General features: G+C 55.4%; 2 protein-coding genes and 1 long non-coding RNA gene across 7 annotated transcripts; 2 read left to right on the plus strand and 1 right to left on the minus strand.

The window, feature by feature from the left end:
- The first annotated feature begins 50 nt into the window (after window positions 1–50).
- LOC118899168 lies at window positions 51–2,845 on the plus strand. Of its 3 annotated transcripts, none has more exons than XR_005020897.1 (4): window positions 51–182; window positions 273–386; window positions 1,816–2,599; window positions 2,734–2,845. It is a non-coding gene; the product is annotated as an uncharacterized LOC118899168 (long non-coding RNA). The 3 variants fall into 3 exon arrangements; XR_005020898.1 differs by having other exon boundaries at window positions 2,748–2,830; XR_005020896.1 differs by having other exon boundaries at window positions 1,816–2,782.
- A 46-nt stretch (window positions 2,846–2,891) lies between these two features.
- On the minus strand, window positions 2,892–10,478 carry FOXRED1 (FAD dependent oxidoreductase domain containing 1). 2 transcript variants are annotated; one of them, XM_036860409.1, is made up of 11 exons: window positions 10,291–10,478; window positions 8,108–8,328; window positions 7,164–7,274; window positions 6,794–6,912; window positions 5,518–5,612; window positions 5,138–5,239; window positions 4,683–4,759; window positions 4,374–4,534; window positions 4,154–4,283; window positions 3,811–3,915; window positions 2,892–3,606 (listed from the first exon to the last, which is right to left on the minus strand). In XM_036860409.1, exons 1-11 carry the CDS (start codon window positions 10,373–10,375, stop codon window positions 3,352–3,354), a joined length of 1,461 nt encoding a protein of 486 aa, XP_036716304.1. In that variant the 5' UTR covers window positions 10,376–10,478; the 3' UTR covers window positions 2,892–3,351. The 2 variants fall into 2 exon arrangements, with proteins under 2 accessions (XP_036716304.1, XP_036716303.1); XM_036860408.1 differs by having other exon boundaries at window positions 10,168–10,420.
- Window positions 10,479–10,651: 173 nt separating this feature from the next.
- On the plus strand, window positions 10,652–16,713 carry SRPRA (SRP receptor subunit alpha). 2 transcript variants are annotated; one of them, XM_036862626.1, is made up of 14 exons: window positions 10,652–10,902; window positions 11,526–11,609; window positions 11,907–12,070; window positions 12,253–12,416; window positions 12,669–12,828; window positions 12,959–13,112; window positions 13,369–13,460; window positions 13,558–13,676; window positions 13,801–13,887; window positions 14,197–14,369; window positions 14,470–14,683; window positions 15,079–15,242; window positions 15,332–15,430; window positions 15,598–16,713. In XM_036862626.1, exons 1-14 carry the CDS (start codon window positions 10,786–10,788, stop codon window positions 15,724–15,726), a joined length of 1,920 nt encoding a protein of 639 aa, XP_036718521.1. In that variant the 5' UTR covers window positions 10,652–10,785; the 3' UTR covers window positions 15,727–16,713. The 2 variants fall into 2 exon arrangements, with proteins under 2 accessions (XP_036718521.1, XP_036718522.1); XM_036862627.1 differs by lacking the exon at window positions 11,526–11,609 and having other exon boundaries at window positions 15,598–16,708.
- The last annotated feature ends 201 nt before the right edge of the window (window positions 16,714–16,914 follow it).

A 16,914-nucleotide genomic window follows, 5' to 3' on the forward strand; every position in this document is an offset into this window, starting at 1 on the left:
CTAGCTTAGAGTGAAGGGACTTCTCAGCGCCCTTGGGGTGTTGATGAACAGTGTGAAGCACCCAGGCGGGGATACAGCACCCGGCATTTCCCAAGCTTGTTCCACCCCAGCGGGAATGCCAGTATCTTCCTGAGCAGTGTTCCTCGCATGCCGGTTTGGGAAACACGCCTACTGCTGTGCAGGTGAAATGCCGGAGGGTGGAGGTGGTTTAATAGGGCCGATCTAAGATTCATGATCTCCTTTTCCATCTGATTTCCTGCTTTTCTCACCAGCCAGCCAAAAGGACTTAGTGCTACTCCTGGGAGGGAGTGTGGTGTTAAGGCCGTACCGGGGGAGCTCAGGAGTCAGATGGCTGGGGTTCGTATCCAGGGCGCATCACGCTAGAGGTGAGACCTTGGGGAAGCGCGGGGCCTGTCGAGGTTCATTTTCATCATGGAAGTTATGATATCTGGTTCCTAGCGTTGTGGGAAGGAGTAGATGAGATAAGGCCTGTCAGACAGCTAGCCTAGTGCCCAGGTGCTCAGAGTAAAAGGGTTCCTTGTACTCTGCATGGAGTATACCTCCGTTTTCCCTGCCCTGTGCCTGTGCTCCGAGGTCCCCTCCACCCAAGGTGTCCTCCCTTTTCCCAACTCTGCTCTTCAAAAACCCCCATCTTCTGACAAGGGTCATTTTTGCAGCTTATGCAGGAAATCTTTTCTTAACCCTGCTCTTCCCACCTTCTTCCCTGAAATCCCCGCTAGGACCTTATGTTATTCGGAACTTGTGCTCAAGCAGCTTACCTCTGTTAGAGTGAAAATTCCCTGAGGCCAGGGATCGATCTGGCTCCAGTGGAAGCAAAGAGGAACTCAGGTAAACACACTGAGAGCCAAGGCTAGGACAAGCCTAGGACAGCCCAGCTCAGTGCTGGGACAAGCGTGAAGGCTAGGTCCCAGTGTCCCTCACACAGGGAAGACAGATGCGAGGGTAAGTGCTGTCCTGTAGCCTGAATAAAGCCCTGTGGGAGTGCAGAGGGTTCATTACCGCCTTCCTAACAAGTGCAGCATTTGTTGTCCTGGAGGAAGCAGCTTCTGGGGGAGGAGCCAGATGAAGGCCTTTTTCCTCCGGACCAGTAGATAGGGGCGTCTGTGCTGAAGGAAGGGTGAGTGGATACTGGGCACCAAAGGAGGCTGCCTTGCACGGTTAACACGGATGTTGGGTTTAACCAGCCTCATCCTGGCCCCTGGACCCTGGCAAGTTCCTTCCTCTCTTTCAGCGTGAGTTCATTGAGTTCATTCCGCATTCAGGTGGCTCTTCCTCTTTTGCTCACCTAGCTAGTCCTGGTTCTTCCCCACCCATCTTCACCGCCCCCCCCCACCCCCCCACTCAGGGGCTTCTACTGTTCCCTCCCTGGGAGCACATCTGCCCTCTTCTCCCTCCCTCACCCAACTGATGATCGGGAGGTCCACCACCTCCATCTTTTATGTTTCATTCTTCTCCCCACAGGCCACTTTGGGAGGGAGTGGGCACTTTACTAGCTGTCTCTACTCCCACTCACTTCTCCCTCTGAACAAGTATCCACACTCAACCCCACTGGGTGCATTTCTCCCTGGGGCTGCCCTCCGTAAGGTCCCCACGGACCCTCTTGGTACTGAATCCAGCCCTCATGTGTGTGTTTATACCACTGACCCTTCCTCCCAGGCTCTGGAGACACCTCACTTTCTGGGCTTTTCTCCTGCCTCTGGCCACCTCTTCAGCATCCTCATCTCTTAAATGTGGCGGGAGCCCCTCCAGCTTCCCCCCCCCCCACACCAGTCCCCTACTCTTCTCCCCTCCCAGGGTGATGCCGTCGTTCTCCTTGACGTCCACATCTCTACCTACAGCCCACATCCCCCTCAGTGCCACCACCGTGAGTCAGCCCCTATTAGATATTTCTACCAGACGTCCTGCAGGCAGCCTTAACTCAACGTGTCCCAAACCATCCCACTCAGCGTCCCTCACACTGCTCCTCAGCTCTGCGAACGGCATGACGTCCACCCAGTTGTCCAAGCCAGAACCCTGCAGTCTTACTTGAGCCCATTTCTCGCTGCTGCTGTTGCCTCTTGGGTCCACGCACCTCTTGCCGTGATGGTGCAGGCCTGGTTGTCCCTGCCACGTGGACTATAGTGACAGCCTGCTGTCTGGTCTCCTGCTTTGGCATCATACTCTTCTCCACAAGGCAGGCAGGGTGATTTCTCTAAAAGGAGAATCCGATCATGTGGCTTCCCTATTGAAAGCCCTTCAGCGGCCCCCTGTGCACAGAAAAAAAGCCAAGCTCCACAGCTGGCTCTTCAGGCCCTGGCCCTGCTGTGCTCCTACCTCTCCGTGACCTAGCCGGGACACACCACTTGGAGTCCCCTGAATGTTGCTAACTCTTGGCCCCAGGCCTTTGTATGTGCTTCTCCCGCAGCCTGGGATCACCCTGCGCTCACCGTGTTAAACTGCTCGTCCTTTAGGTTCAGCTCAGAGGTCAGCTTCCCTGGGAACCTTCAGGGAGAAACACCCAGCTGGGGAGAGGCGTCTGCGTCCTGTGCTTTCTCGCAGCACCGCAGGGACTGACCTAGGGGCGAGGGGCCGGGCAGAGGTGAGAACTCCCAGTGAGACCACATGCCATGCTTTGCCTGCTGGTGTATCTCTAATATGCAGCCCTGGGCCTGCCGAGAGTTGGAACTGAATACGTATTGAATTGATGAATGAACACCTTCCTTCCCTCTACAGTCACCCCCCTGCAGGAACTCAGGAAAAGGAGGCACTAACCTGCAGACCAGATGCCTGACATCTAGGATTTAAGAATGCTCCTGTGCTCCCCCCAGCCTGGTATCAAAGGCAAGTGGGGTAACGTGAGGTGAAAAGAGGAAGGGGCAGAAGACTGAAAGGAAGGTGTTAATCACATTTATTGATCGATGAATAGGGTAAATAGACAAGTCCATAGACCTGGGCCAGGCTGCCCCAGAATGCTCCCTGCCTGGGCTCTGCCGAGAGGGGGGCAGAGGCAGTCTTTCTGGGTCGGTCCCACGAAGGAGCCAGTCCTGGGCCACGGTGCTCAGGTCCCCTGAGGTGTTCTGTCCGGCTGGGCTCCTGGTGGGTGGCATCAGCCTGGGCCATGATCAGTCCTGGGGTCCCGCCCCATCGGTCTCTGTCAGCCTGGGCCTTAGGCAGTGGTCGGCCCGCCTGCCCAGCCATACGGGGGCGGGATGGCCTGGGCGAGAAGGGGGCGGAGGAGACCCTGGCATGGTGCTGGGGAGCAATCAAGCAGTGAGGCGGTGTGAACGTGGGCCAGGGTCGGAGCCCAGGGTGACAGATGGGGCGTCGGGGCCCAGCAAAGAGCTCACAGGCTCAGATGATACAGCGCTCTTGGGCCTTCTCTCCCAAGTAAAAGCGGCTGAAGAGGAAGGGGCTCAGGTTGATGGTCTGGAAGCGGCCCTCCAGCATCACCTCTGCCACAGCCCGCCCCACAGCGGGGGCCTGCTGGAGCCCGTGGCCGCTGAAGCCCGCCGCAAAGTACATGTTGACGACGAGGGGGTGAGGGCCCACCACGCCATTCTGGTCAAAGGTGTTGTAGTCGTAGTAGCCGGCCCAAGCGCGCCGAACCTGCGGGGCACAGGACGCAGGGTCTCGGGAGGGCTGCCACGCGGTCCGCCCCACCCACTCGCGGCTGGGGTCGGCGCACGGTACCCTCCACCACCGCTGAGCACGCTCGCGGGACGGGTCCTGTGGGGCGGAGGCACAAACACAGCAGGCAGGCCCTCCCGCGGGGCCCAGGTGCTCCGGGGCCATCTGTCACCTTCCAGTTACCTTCAGAGCCTCAAAAGCTGGCACCCTCCAGGCCAGATGGGGCCACACCTTCTCCTGGAAGAAATCATGGTCCACTTCCAGGTTCCCTGGGTCTGGTTCCTCCTCCTGGGGGCAGAGGTGGGGACAAGGCTTACGTTGCCCGGGACGCACGGGCAGACCCAGGCCTTGCTGGCCTCTTTAACCTGTCTGCTTGGTAAGTGGTGGATGGGGGGAAGAGACCCCAAGTCAAAGCCAGAGGGGACCGTGACATCAGGACCAGCACTGGGCCCGCCAAAGAAGCCTGACTGCTCAGCGACACCCGGTCTCTGTCTTCTCCCCGGCACCCCGACCCCACAGAGCTCACCTCAGAGGGGCTACAGCCGCCCAGGTAGTTGTTGCCTAATCCTTCCCGGCGGAAATAGGCTCCGCTGGGGTCTGCGACAAGCGGAGCCTCCAGGCCTGGTCCCTGGGGGCAGTGCCACAAGTACACATACCTGCCGTGACCAGCGGCGTTAGAAGCGGCGAGAACAGCAACTCCCCTCCCCGACTCTCCTCTCACCCCCCCGCGGCCCTGGGCAAGTCACCTTTTCCTTGGCTCCACAGGCAGCTTGGTGCCCTGCAGGGTGCCAGGCGGCCCCTTCCCAATGCCAGCCAGCTCTGCGATTCGCCCAGACCAGGCCCCCGCTGCATTGACCACTATGGCGCATTCCACGGGCTGGTACTCCTGGCTATGGTCCACCTTCACCTATGGGCACCAGAGAGGGGGGAGGAGGGAGCGGTCCAGTTTTTCCTGAGCCTCAGTTTACCCACACTGGAAGTGGGTAGAAGAAGATCAAAATGACAGCCGTTACGTTTCTCATTTGGTAAAGGAGACACCTAGGCCGGGAACTTACATGGACTTCATGGATCCTTTTCAAAGTCACCTTCTCCCCACTGGCGGTCTCCATGTGGTTAGATGAAGAGACGAAACCTGCAGGAAAAAGGAAAGAAAATAAGCCCTTGAGGCCTCAAAGAGGAAGGAGATGGAGATTCCACTGGTTTCCTAAGGAAAGAAAGCTGGAAGGCTGGAAGCTTTCCCACAGACACTGAAGCAAAGAGACAGGGTAACCGGGATGAACTTGGCCGCACAGGACAGGAGAGTGCCAAAATCTTCAAGCAGATCACGAATCACGGACAAATGCAGTTAGGAGCCAGAGTCAGGATGCCCAGGACCAGTCCCCGGGGGAGAACCCCCTATCCTAAGCAAGCACAGGCCTTGCTCAGCCTGTGCGTGAAGGTAAGACCCAGTCTGGGCTGGCGTCCTGGCTGGCAGAGGTCACAAGCAGTGGACACGGGGCCGCAGACTCACGTGTCACCTCTCCGTGGCAGAAAAGGACCCCCATGGACTGGACCTTTCGCCGAAGCCCCTGGAGCAGACACCAGGGGTCAAACCAACCTTCGTTCTCCAACCCTGTGAGGAGAAAGAGGACGGGTGAAGGTGGGCTAGGACCCTCCTCTCCTGTTGTCTCTCCTGCACCCCTAACTCTTCTTTAGGGCTCGTAACCTGGGGAGTCACTTGACCAACTGCACCAGAGTCAGATCCTGCGGAAGGACAGAGAGCCGGCCTGGCCCGGGGGAGGCCCTGCCAGCCAGGAGGGAAGCATTCCTCCTTGACTTGGCTGCGGGGTGCTGAGACTCGTAACCTGAGGTGCCGCTCAACCCCTGACGCCCTCTGCAAGCAAGCCTCACCATAAGATGCCAAAGCCACTCCCTCTGTGTTTATCCAGGGAAACTTCTTCCGAAGCTGCTCCGGAGACATCAGACAAACTTTGGCTCCTTCTTGCCTGGAGAAATGTGTGGGTCTACGTATATGTGCTGGGTGAGTGTACGGGGGGAGAAGTATGGGCCCCAGCTCCACAAGTCACCTCCTTCATGTCACTCCTCTGCCCCCAACTCCCCACGTAGCCTCCTTGCTTCCTGGAAAAGAGCAAGCTCCTAGTCAAGGCTCTTCAGCATCTGACCCCCCTTTCCTTTACGACACCCTAGCCTCCCTTTGGCCACGCTAAACACCTTATCACCCCCTAACTGTTCCTCATCCTTTCACAACAGGGCGGGTCACTCTGTTCCCTCCACTCCTTCTGCCCAGGACAGCCTTCCCGTCCACCTCCTAGAACAATCCTGCTCACCAGCACAACTGTCTCCTTCTGGGACCCTCATGCCCAAAGGCAGCATTGTATGCACTAAAAGGACACACTCACAAGCCAGACTGCCTGGTTCAAGTCCCAGCGCCACCGCTTACTAGCTCTGGGGGCCTCAGTTTTCCCACATGTAAAATGGGCATGTTCTGATGATTAAACGAGTTAATATTTATAATGCATTTAGGATGTGACCTGATGTCACTAGTGAAACTCGTAGAAGGTTCTGCTGAAGGGTCTCAGGCACAGTGATCAACCCGCCTGCCCAGCCATACGGGGGCGGGATGGCCTGGATGAGAGGGGGGCGGAGGAGACCCTGGCGTGGTGCTGGGGAGCAACCTAGCCGTGAGGAGGTGTGAACCCGGGCCGGGATTAGAGCCCAGGGTGACAGATGGGGCGTCGGGGCCCAGTGAAGAGCTCACAGGCTCAGATGATAGTCCTGACTGACTGGTCATGAGACCCACGGCCTTTTACACGAGTCCCGGTATGGCCGGCAAAGCCTACGAGCTTAGCTCTCCAGCTTAGAGAAAACATTTGCAGATTTGTGGGCCCCTCCCCAGAGATCCTGACTTATTAGGAGGGATGTGTCCTGGGTGGTTCTCATCACCTGGGAATTTAGGAACCACCGCGGCAGCGCTTTGTCCGTGTCTGTGTCACAGCACTTAGCACAGGGCATCGGAGGTCTGCCTGTGTCCGTCTTCCTGACGGACTGAGCTCCTAGGGAGCAGGGCCTGTCTCATTGGCTCTGTCACCCCGGCTCCGAAAGTGAGTCAGAGCCCACTGCGTGTGGGCAGCTGAGACGCAGCATGGCAGCCGTGCCGGGCGCCCACCTCTGCACTTTCACGTTGTTTTCCATGATCGTAGCCCCCTCCTCTGAAGCCAGAAAGAGGTAACCAGAGGGGTTGAACTGGAGGTCCAGGGGAGGGTCATCGACCACGGCCAGGTACTCCTGTGTGCAAAGAAAAGGTCCTCCAAGAAGCTGACTTCAAGAAGGGAGGGAGAGCTTTCCTGGCTTTCTCACCACAGCCCCCGGGCTCGGTGCCCCGACCCAGAGGGAAGCCCTCTCCGGGCACCGCCACTGGGAAGAAAACCGGGGGTTCCAACTCCTAGCTGCCCGTGCTCGCCCAGCCAGCTGGGCTGCTCCCCTCTCTGGGCTAAAGGAGGGGTCACCACCCCACCCCCAAATCTCACAGCACGTACATTGATGTTCCGGAGAAATTCGACCGAAAAGAGGGAGAGCTGGATGTTCTCAGGCAACGAGAACTGCTGGCGAATCCCACCCACAGAAAGCACGGTGGAGGCCTGGGAATACTGTGGAAAGACAAGAGAAGGCGACGTGGGCCCTGTTCCATGCGAGCAGAATACTGTACTGGAGGGTGACAGTCACATACCCAAAGGTAGTTTTTTTTTGGCCGCGCTACTGCTTGCGGGATCTTAGTTCCCTGACCAGGGATGGAACCTGGGCCACCTGCAGTGGAGGTGCGGAGTCTTAACCACTGGACCGCCAGGGAAGTCCCACGTACCCAAAGTTAAAGGGGAGCCCTACTTGCAAGTTTATAATCTAAACTTGCATAAACCTATATGCAAGTCCATCAGCAGCACATCAAGGACAATAGCTATTAAAATCCTTACTAGAAGATACACAGAGCAGAGAGGCTCAGTCATCTAAAAAGGGCTGGGCGCCGTCGTACAACATGGTAATGGCCTGGAAGTACAAGGCAGGAGACTGACGTTTGCTCTACTGATTGGAAAATAGAGGGATGTGGCCAAAGGAGCAAGATTCGTGACTAGCTGACAGTGGTAAACAGGAACAATTAAAGCGCAAAAACCTCAGAAGTAATGTAACCTACAAGGGCGTCATGACAGCTGTTTGTTAACCACAGCTTGAATGCAGGCCAGACCTCTTGAGATCACAAGACATACAACGTTGTGAAATTTGCTTCCAAAAGCAAAAACCTTATTGTCAAGGTCTCTGGTTTGAGGGAGGAAGAACCTGGGGCTATTTCTCAACAAGGGCCAAAGCACAGTCCCTGCCCTTTGGCCCTTCAAAGAATGAGGTCTTTCCTCTCCTCTCCTCCCCTTGAGTCCTTAAGAAAATACGAGTCTGCACCCCACTCCTGACTCTGCCCCACCCCAGACCTCACCGTGTGGTCCCGCTCCACCACCAGCACCCGAATGGCACCTTGCTGCTTCTCCAACCTCTTCAGCCAATAGGCTACGGACAGGCCAACCACCCCACCGCCAACAATCACCACATCGGAGTGTTCGGGGGGCAGGTGGCTGGTGTCACACAGTGGACTCCAGGCCCCTCCAGGAAGGATGGACTGGATCTTCTTCTTAATCTCCGACACCTTTCCATCCCAGTCTGTGGGATACAGTTATGGTCAAAGAGGGCCATACATCTCCTTTTCAGGAGGTGGAGGGGGGGTGTGTGTTAGAGGATGGGCACAGGAGAAGGTGGGCTAAACTGATCACCGAGTTTTCAGTCCTCACTGCCATTCCTTCTCACGAGGCCAACTCGCACCCAGCAGCACTCCACAGCTTGGCTTCATGTTCTCTACACCAGAGTCTCGCTTCCTTTGAGTGCATTATAGCCAGCACTGCAAGATTCAACTTCCTAAAACTGACACTCTCTATTCTCTCCATTGGCTAGGGGACTTACACATATTTCTCTCCTGTGCAGACCTCTCTCTCCCCTGAGCGCAGGCTCCTGGACCAAGAGGTCCCGGCACACCTAGAGCTGCACTGCCCTCTAAAGCACGGACCTCTGAGTGGCACCTTATCCTGGATATCCATCACCATCAGCAAACCTACATTCATGTTGTCTGTTATCAAGTCCTGATGACTTTGCCTCTTAAATATCTCCCCAATCTGCCCAATCTGTCCTCCTTTTTTCCCCATCTCTACCACCACTGCCCTAGACCAAACCATGACGTCTCTCCCACCTAAACTGTTAAAAGCTCCTGTTTCCACTCACTCCCCTCTTGTCCAACCCCCCAGCTTCTTTTCTATATCACAGCTAGAATGATCTTTTCTAAACACTAATTTAATCACACACTCTCTTGCTTAAAACCCTCCAGTGGGTTTCCATTACCCTAAGGATAAAAGTCCAAAATCTTTCACGTGGCCTGTGAGACACTGCATGATCTGGCTCCTGTTTGCCCTGTCCTCCCCGAACCTTCCAGCCTCAGCCCCTTCATTCCTGCCACAGGGGATCCACACAGGTGTTCTCCCTGCTTTGAAACTCTGTGCCCACTTCTTTGCCCAGTTAACTCCTTGCTTCCTTTAGATCTCAGCTCAGTTATCATTTTCTCAGGGATGCCTTCTTTCCTGACCCCCTAGACTATGCCAAGTTCTCCTGTCACGCTATCTCATAGCTCCGTGAACCGCTCTTTTGCAGCATGCAACACACTTGCAACTTTGAGTTTATCTGTGATTGCTTCATGCTGTACTATGTCTACCTTCTCCATAGAATCTCCAGTCTAGAACAGTACCTGGCACATCCTAAGTGCTCAATAAATGTCTTGAATACATGAATCCTTTTGTCTTTCACACCTAACTCACAAATCTCCAAGTCTTCTCTCACTGTCTCCAATTCAAAGTTCAAACTCTTCTCAGCATTCGAATCTTTCTTTGATCTGGACTTAACCTTACCTGTCCAGAGTACATTTCATACTACTACTCAAACTCTCTATCTGGATGGCCTTTGCTAATTCCTTGCACAAGAACAATACTTTCCTCCTCCTAACCTTTGCTCAGTTCCCCAGAACCTGGAACTCATGCTTTCCTTGAGCCAGTAAACATCATCTTTCAAGGCTGATCTCCGTTCCCACCTGCTCCATGTACTGCTACAATTACACTAGCTACTGGCACTGGCAGTGCAGGGTACCCTCCGAGTTGGGTTCTCTCCAGTCTTGAACCGGTCTACTAAAGCCTTCCCTCTCCAGCTACACTTCAGGCACCTGCAGGACATCTATCGAATCCTCTCTTTCTCTCCTTTCCTCCTTCACGGCCACAACACTAAGCACAGCATCCTGCACGCGAGCAGGACTTCATGCACTTCTGTGCCACCAATGAATCAGCCCGGCTGCTATTCTGGTGGTAAGCTCAGGCACAGAAGGATCTGGGATTTGTCACCTGAGAAAGGCGACCCTGGGATCCATACCCCTGTCCAGGCTCTACCAGCTCCGGCAGGCGAGGTTACCTCCTGCTCCCAGCGACCCGCTGTCTTCCCAGCGCGGACCGGGACCTCGAGTCCTGAAGGTCACATGGCTGGAGACTGGGGACACCCCAGAACCACGACACCCTCCGCTGCCCTCAGCTTTACCCAGAGTAGAGCCTCCTCTGTGTGTGCCTAGCCTCCGGCCCAAGAGGCCCGGGCCCAAGCCGAACCGCAGCGCCCCCCGAAGCATGGCCCTGCTGCTCTTGGCCGCTAAGTGAGGGGCGCCCTACCCTGGCACGGTCCCAACCCGCCGTCACTGCTACGCGTCGCCGGCTGTTCATTCGAGCGCGCCCATTGGCCAGCGACCCCTCCGGGTCCCACCCCTCCACCCTATAGGCGGCCGCACTGTCCCTTGACTGCCTGAGAGCCCCGCCCAGGCCCGCCCCCACCCGCCATTGGCGAGCCCGGCGTCTACGTCGGTCTTGCGCGCCCGCTGGCCGAGCTGGGGAGGGACCCAGGCCACTGCGCTGAGCGGAAGTGCGGCTGAGCAGGTTTCCGGGGCAGCTGGTGTGACGTGTCCCGCGCTTGGCGCAGCAGGAAGCGGCGGCGATCGCGGCCTGAGTTCCCGGCGCCGGCCCCGGCTCCTTTCCCGCTGCCGCCATGCTCGACTTCTTCACCATTTTCTCCAAAGGCGGGCTCGTGCTCTGGTGCTTCCAGGGCGTGAGCGACTCATGCACCGGGCCAGTTAACGCCTTGATTCGTTCCGTGTTGCTGCAGGTACTGCCCCCGCGGGATCAGAACTCCGGGCTCGTCCCCCTGACCCGGTCCCTAGTCCCCCCTCGACTGATCCCGTGCCTCCCTCCCACCCCGTCGGCCCACCTCAAACTGGCCGCTCACTCGTAACTGTGACTCCACTTCTTTCTCCCGCCCCCATCAGACCATCCGGCAACTTTGCGCTGTCCCCTCCCCCTCCTCTTTCTGGGACTCTGGCCGGAATCCGTAGCCTATTGAGACTTAACCGTCGTTCCCTCCATTCGCCCCCAGCAGCTTGGTTTTCTGTTGTTTCGAAGGCCGGGTGAGATCATGGGTGGGAAAACGTCCTTTAAGAACTGTAGATAGTGTACAGCTGCTAGTAAGTCTGATTGTTTATATGAGATGAGGACTCCTTCCTTTTTGGCTCGCACGTGTCCTCCCCTCCCACCTCTTTGCCCCTTTCCCCCAAGCTGGCTGTCTCCTTTTCTCGCAGGAGGAATGCTGAAGAGCAGCTCCCCTGAATCTTCTTGCCCTGGGGACAGGTTTGAGTTTGGGGGAATGTCTAGTTCTTCTCCAAAGGCAATCCTGGAGAGGCCCAAGTCTAGGTGTTGGGACAGTCTGAACTCTGAGACATACTCTTTTTCCAGGAAAGGGGAGGTAACAACTCCTTCACCCATGAGGCACTCACGCTCAAGTATAAACTGGACAACCAGTTTGAGCTGGTGTTTGTGGTAAGTGGGGGTATTTTAGAGGGGCAATGATTACAGTCACCACGGAGTCCTGATTATTCAGAAAACCCTGATTAATTGCACCCAGTGTTTATGATGAAGTAACTGAGAAGACACGGAGGGTGGAGGGGGAAAGGGGAGACGCTCTCGGGCCCAGTCAGAGGGCTTGGCTGCTCCTCAGGTCAGGGAAACCTGCCAGGTGGCTGAGCCAGTCTCTGAAGGCCTAGGTTGAGTTGGCTTCCCTCTGTTCTGGGCTGGCATGTGAGCAGATCTCTTGGCTCTGTTTCTTTCCCTAAACAGGTAGGTTTTCAGAAGATCCTAACACTGACGTACGTAGACAAGCTGATAGACGATGTGCACCGGCTGTTTCGTGACAAGTACCGCACTGAGATCCAACAGCAAAGTGCCTTAAGTCTACTGAATGGCACTTTTGATTTCCAAAATGACTTTCTGCAGCTCCTTCGGTGAGAGGCCTCCCCTCTCCAAAATCAATTTCTGTGACTTGAGCTTCCTTCCTTCCCGAGGGTGGGTGAAGGGTAGTATGTTGTGGATTGAAAGGCACTCCTGAGTTTGCTGCCCAGTTCTGGTTGTCCTCTGGGTGTGAGGGCCCTTTTCCTGGATTTGGACTGTTCCCTTTTCTCTTCAGTGAAGCAGAGGAGAGCAGTAAGGTCCGTGCTCCCACAACCATGAAGAAATTTGAAGATTCTGAAAAGGCCAAGAAACCTGTGAGGTCCATGATTGAGACACGGGGTGAAAAGCCTAAGGAAAAAGCCAAGAACAGCAAAAAAAACAAGGGGGCCAAGAAGGAAGGTGAGTTTGAACTTGGACACCTGGGGGCATGAGAAGTTGTTAAGGTGGGCTGGAGTGGTTCCCCGCCCTTGCCTTTGTCATTGTGTGCCTCCCTCGCTCGGGTGCCCACCACCCTCACCATCGTCCCCGGTCCTCGCGATCCCCCAGATGTGTGTTCCTAGTTTCGTCTTACTGATTTGGAAGGCTTTTCCCCATTTGTCTATTTTGTTGGAATTTGGTCTTTTTTTCCCCAGTGAGTTTTCTCCTTGGCAGGTTCTGATGGCCCTTTGGCTACCAGCAAAGCAGTCCCTGCAGAAAAGTCAGGTCTCCCAGTGGGGCCTGAGAACGGGATGGAACTTTCCAAAGAGGAACTGATCCGCAGGAAGCGAGAAGAGTTCATTCAGAAGCATGGGAGGGGTATGGAGAAGTCCAGGTGAGCATTCCAGCTTTTGCCATACGTACTGCTATCTAGACACGTTGTGGGGAGGGAGTCCTTGTCTCTGGGGTGGATGTTTCCTCTCCTGCTTCTTCATCGGAACCCTTTGTGCTGTAACCCTTTGCAGCAAGTCCAGTAAGTCAGACGCTCCCAAGGAGAAGGGCAAAAAAGCGCCCCGGGTGTGGGCGCTGGGTGGCTCTGCCAACAAGGAAGCCCTGGACTACAGCGCTCCGACCGCCAACGGGGCCCCCGAGGGGGCCCCGCCCGAGGACATCAACTTGGTAAGAGGCAGCAGGGCCAGAGTGAAGGCCAATGTCAATAAGAAATGGGGGAGGAAGGAGAGATGAGGAGGGCAGCACTCTTGACTTCTTGGAGCGAGGGGTGAGTTACATTTGGAGCTTCTGAGGGGTGAGTTACTTTGGGAGCTTCCTGAATCGAAGAGGTGGAGAGCAGTGTAGACAGGGTAAATCCAGGCTTTTCCCCCCACAGCCCATCGTGTTCTTGATCCCATCTCCTTCCTTTCCGCATACCCTCCAGATTCGAGGGACTGGGTCTGGGAGGCAGCTGCAGGATCTGGACTGCAGCAGCTCAGATGACGAAGGGGCCGCTCAAAACTCCACCAAACCTAGGTAGGGGATCCCAGGTGGTGGCCGGTGGGTGTGGCTCCGGAACCGAGGAGACTTGCCTGCTGGCCACATGTGCACCTGTGACCTTCTGTGCCTGCAGTGCTACCAAGGGGACTCTGGGTGGCATGTTCGGGATGCTGAAGGGCCTTGTGGGTTCCAAGAGCTTGAGTCGTGAAGACATGGAATCTGTGCTGGACAAGATGCGTGACCACCTCATTGGTGAGTCAGCAACGGGTGGACTCGTGTTTCTGGGGTAGGGACGGTGCGGGGCAGAATGGCGGTACCACAGGGGTGGTCCACTGCTGCTGGAGCACTCATACCGCGCCTGTGCTCCTCTTCTCAGCCAAGAACGTGGCAGCAGACATTGCAGTCCAACTCTGTGAATCTGTTGCGAACAAGCTGGAGGGGAAGGTGATGGGGACGTTCAGCAGTAAGTATCTCGCTGGGCCTGGAAGTGCTGGGTGGGCGTTACGCACCCCAGCAGGCCGCCGCGTCCACCTCCACTCTTCCTAGGTGCGTGACTTTTGACAGATCCCGTAACATCTAAATTTCTATTTCGTAACTTAGACTTTGGGTGTTGATGACCTCTAAATTAGGAGGATTTAAATGAACTAATACTTGTAAAGTGCTTAGGATTCCTGGGCAGGCTCCTAGTTCCCTTAGCTCAGAAAGGGGCTGGGCATTCCTGGAGCACATTACTGGGGCTTCACGGGTATATGTACCTCTCCCCCCACCTCAGCGGTGACTTCCACCGTAAAGCTAGCTCTCCAGGAGTCCCTGGTGCAGATTCTGCAGCCACAGCGCCGTGTGGACATGCTCCGGGATATCATGGACGCCCAGCGTCATCAGCGCCCTTACGTGGTCACCTTCTGTGGTGTGAACGGCGTGGGGAAGTCTACTAACCTTGCCAAGGTCGGTGCAGTTCCGCAGCCCGTCTCTGACATCACTTCTTCACTCTGCATTTCCTGGCAACTCTGGGTCTAGGTGACAGTTTTCTTTGCCTCTTTTGCAGATTTCCTTCTGGCTGTTAGAGAATGGCTTCAGTGTCCTCATTGCTGCCTGTGATACATTCCGTGCTGGGGCTGTGGAGCAGCTGCGGACACACACCCGGCGTTTGCACGCCCTGCACCCCCCCGAGAATCACGGTGGCCGCGCCATGGTGCAGTTGTTTGAGAAGGGCTACGGCAAGGATGCCGCTGGCATCGCCATGGAAGCCATTGCCTTTGGTACAGTGCACAGAAAGCTGGGGGGCTTGTCTGGGCCCCTTTTCTCCTTGGGTTCTCTTGGAACTTGCAGAGGACCAGGGTTACCCTACCACCAACTTTCTGCTCAGTGACAGGTCAGGATTAGTGACGTGCTGTGCTCTGCTTTGGGGTAACAAGTGTAGTTGCAGGCAACCTAGTATATTTGTTTATCTCTATTTGGTCACCTTTATCCTACCGCCATCCTTTTCCTAAATATGCCTGACGGCTGAGTATGGGAATTTTTTCTTACACTACCTTGTAACCTAAGGAAAATAAACAGGTAGACTTCTAATATGGCCAGTTTGGGACTTCCTGAGAGGAAAGCTGGAAACGTGACAGTCCAGGAGTTTTGACTTGACCTCTTTTTTTCTCTCTAGCACGTAACCAAGGCTTTGATGTGGTGCTGGTGGACACAGCTGGCCGCATGCAGGACAATGCCCCTCTGATGACTGCCCTGGCCAAGCTCATTACTGTCAACACACCCGACTTGGTGCTGTTTGTGGGGGAGGCCTTAGTAGGCAATGAGGCCGTGGACCAGCTGGTGAGCGCTAGGGCTTGGTTCTCTTTCCAACCTCAGCTTTGGCCACTTTAGGTGCATCTTATTACTTACGTCATGTTCCTCCTTTCCAGGTCAAGTTCAACAGAGCCTTGGCTGACCATTCTATGGCCCAGACACCTCGGCTCATTGATGGCATTGTCCTTACCAAATTTGATACCATCGACGACAAGGTAAATATGGAGGACACAGGGCAAAGTGGGACTGGGAGAGGGGAATGGCCATCCTTCACAAGGGAGCAGAGGCTCTAAGGGCACACTGGCTCCGAAGCCTCCTGTTGCTAAGGGAGTGACAAGGAGTGGCCTGGGGTTGACTGGGTATCCCCCTTTCTCTGCTTCAGGTGGGAGCTGCTATTTCTATGACCTACATCACAAGCAAACCCATCGTCTTTGTGGGCACCGGCCAGACCTACTGTGACCTACGCAGTCTCAACGCCAAGGCCGTGGTGGCCGCGCTCATGAAGGCTTAACGTGGCTCTCGGCCGATACCAAATCACCGCTTCCCCCCAAAGCCCCCACCCCCGTATCAAGAATGTGCTTTAGAGAACGTGAGCAACTTGTCTTCAGTGCAGTTCAAAGGCAGAGTGAGGGGAGTTCCAGGCGGGGGCTTGCAGCCCCTCCTCACCCCACTCCCTGTTCAGCCCAGCCTCCCTCTGCAAGGAGGGCCTAATCACATTGCAGTCACTGCCCATTACCCACCCCCAGCCCCATGCTCCTCCCCCTTCCGACTCACTCAGGCATCCCTTCACTCTGCCTACAGACTCGGTCTCATTACAGCTTTGACCAGTGGTTAGAAGATCCAGCACCAGAGCTCTGCTAGTTAAGTGTGGTCGTGGGGATGTCCAAGCATCATCCCCAGCTCCATTAGATGGAGAGACTTCCAGAGCCAGCTCTGGGTCTTGAGTGGCACCTCCCCCTAGGATACACAGCTTTCAGGTCCCTGGGGCGAGGATGACACCCCCACACTGTGGCAGTGTGTGGCCTGTTCTTAATTGCTGCTGATTCGAGGATGACCCCTGGCCCCGTTTCCCCAAAGCATCAGCCAGGCCACACTGACGTGTTACAGATGAGTGAAAGAGGAGTCCCTGCTTCCCTCAGAGATGAAGGGAGCCGAGCTGCAGTGCTGCACTGGGCTTCTCAGCCTCCAAGATCTCCTCCCACTTCCAGAATCCAGACATAACTTTGCATGTTCCCCTTCCCAGGAGAAAACCAACTGTCAGAAGGGGAGACACACTGCCCCCTCCCCCTTCTTCACCTGGGATGGATCCTGGCTTTTCCTCATCCTCCTCTACAGTGCCTGGTAGACAAGTGCTACGTTGAATACAGACCTTGTTAAGACTTGTCCTGTAGCTTGGTATTACAGATGTGCTATTAGTGCAATAAGGTGAAGGCTGTCTGCCCATGCCCAGAGAAATACATAATTTATATAAGAAAATAAATTTCATAAATAAATTGCCTTTTAGGTCTTGGAGTTATTTTACAGGAGGATTCAAAACTAAAATCCTACATCACACTAACTGTAGTTCTAGGATTTATGGTAAGAAGGGAAACAGGAATTGACAATGCTGAGGAATCAGGTAAAAATAAGTAGTTGTCCCAAGAATGAGATCACCTTTCCCCAAGGTGAAAGAAGAGAACTTTTAAAATTTAAATTCGGC

The sequence above is a fragment of the Balaenoptera musculus genome, chromosome 8 (assembly GCF_009873245.2).
Source record: "Balaenoptera musculus isolate JJ_BM4_2016_0621 chromosome 8, mBalMus1.pri.v3, whole genome shotgun sequence".
NCBI classification, from domain to species: Eukaryota; Metazoa; Chordata; class Mammalia; order Artiodactyla; family Balaenopteridae; genus Balaenoptera; species Balaenoptera musculus.

What these genes read in the sequence shown, in the direction of transcription:
- SRPRA (XM_036862626.1), top strand. Translation starts at nt 10,786, where the DNA reads ATGCTCGACTTCTTCACCATTTTCTCCAAAGGCGGGCTCGTGCTCTGG. An exon ending in CGCCCGAGGACATCAACTTG is followed by an intron (nt 13,113 to 13,368) that starts GTAAGAGGCAGC and finishes CATACCCTCCAG; the next exon opens with ATTCGAGGGACTGGGTCTGG. An exon ending in AGTCTACTAACCTTGCCAAG is followed by an intron (nt 14,370 to 14,469) that starts GTCGGTGCAGTT and finishes CCTCTTTTGCAG; the next exon opens with ATTTCCTTCTGGCTGTTAGA.
- FOXRED1 (XM_036860408.1), bottom strand. Translation starts at nt 10,375, where the DNA reads ATGCTTCGGGGGGCGCTGCGGTTCGGCTTGGGCCCGGGCCTCTTGGGC. An exon ending in TGGTGGAGCGGGACCACACG is followed by an intron (nt 7,275 to 8,107) that starts GTGAGGTCTGGG and finishes GTCTTTCCACAG; the next exon opens with TATTCCCAGGCCTCCACCGT. An exon ending in CCTGTGGAGCCAAGGAAAAG is followed by an intron (nt 4,284 to 4,373) that starts GTGACTTGCCCA and finishes TGGTCACGGCAG; the next exon opens with GTATGTGTACTTGTGGCACT.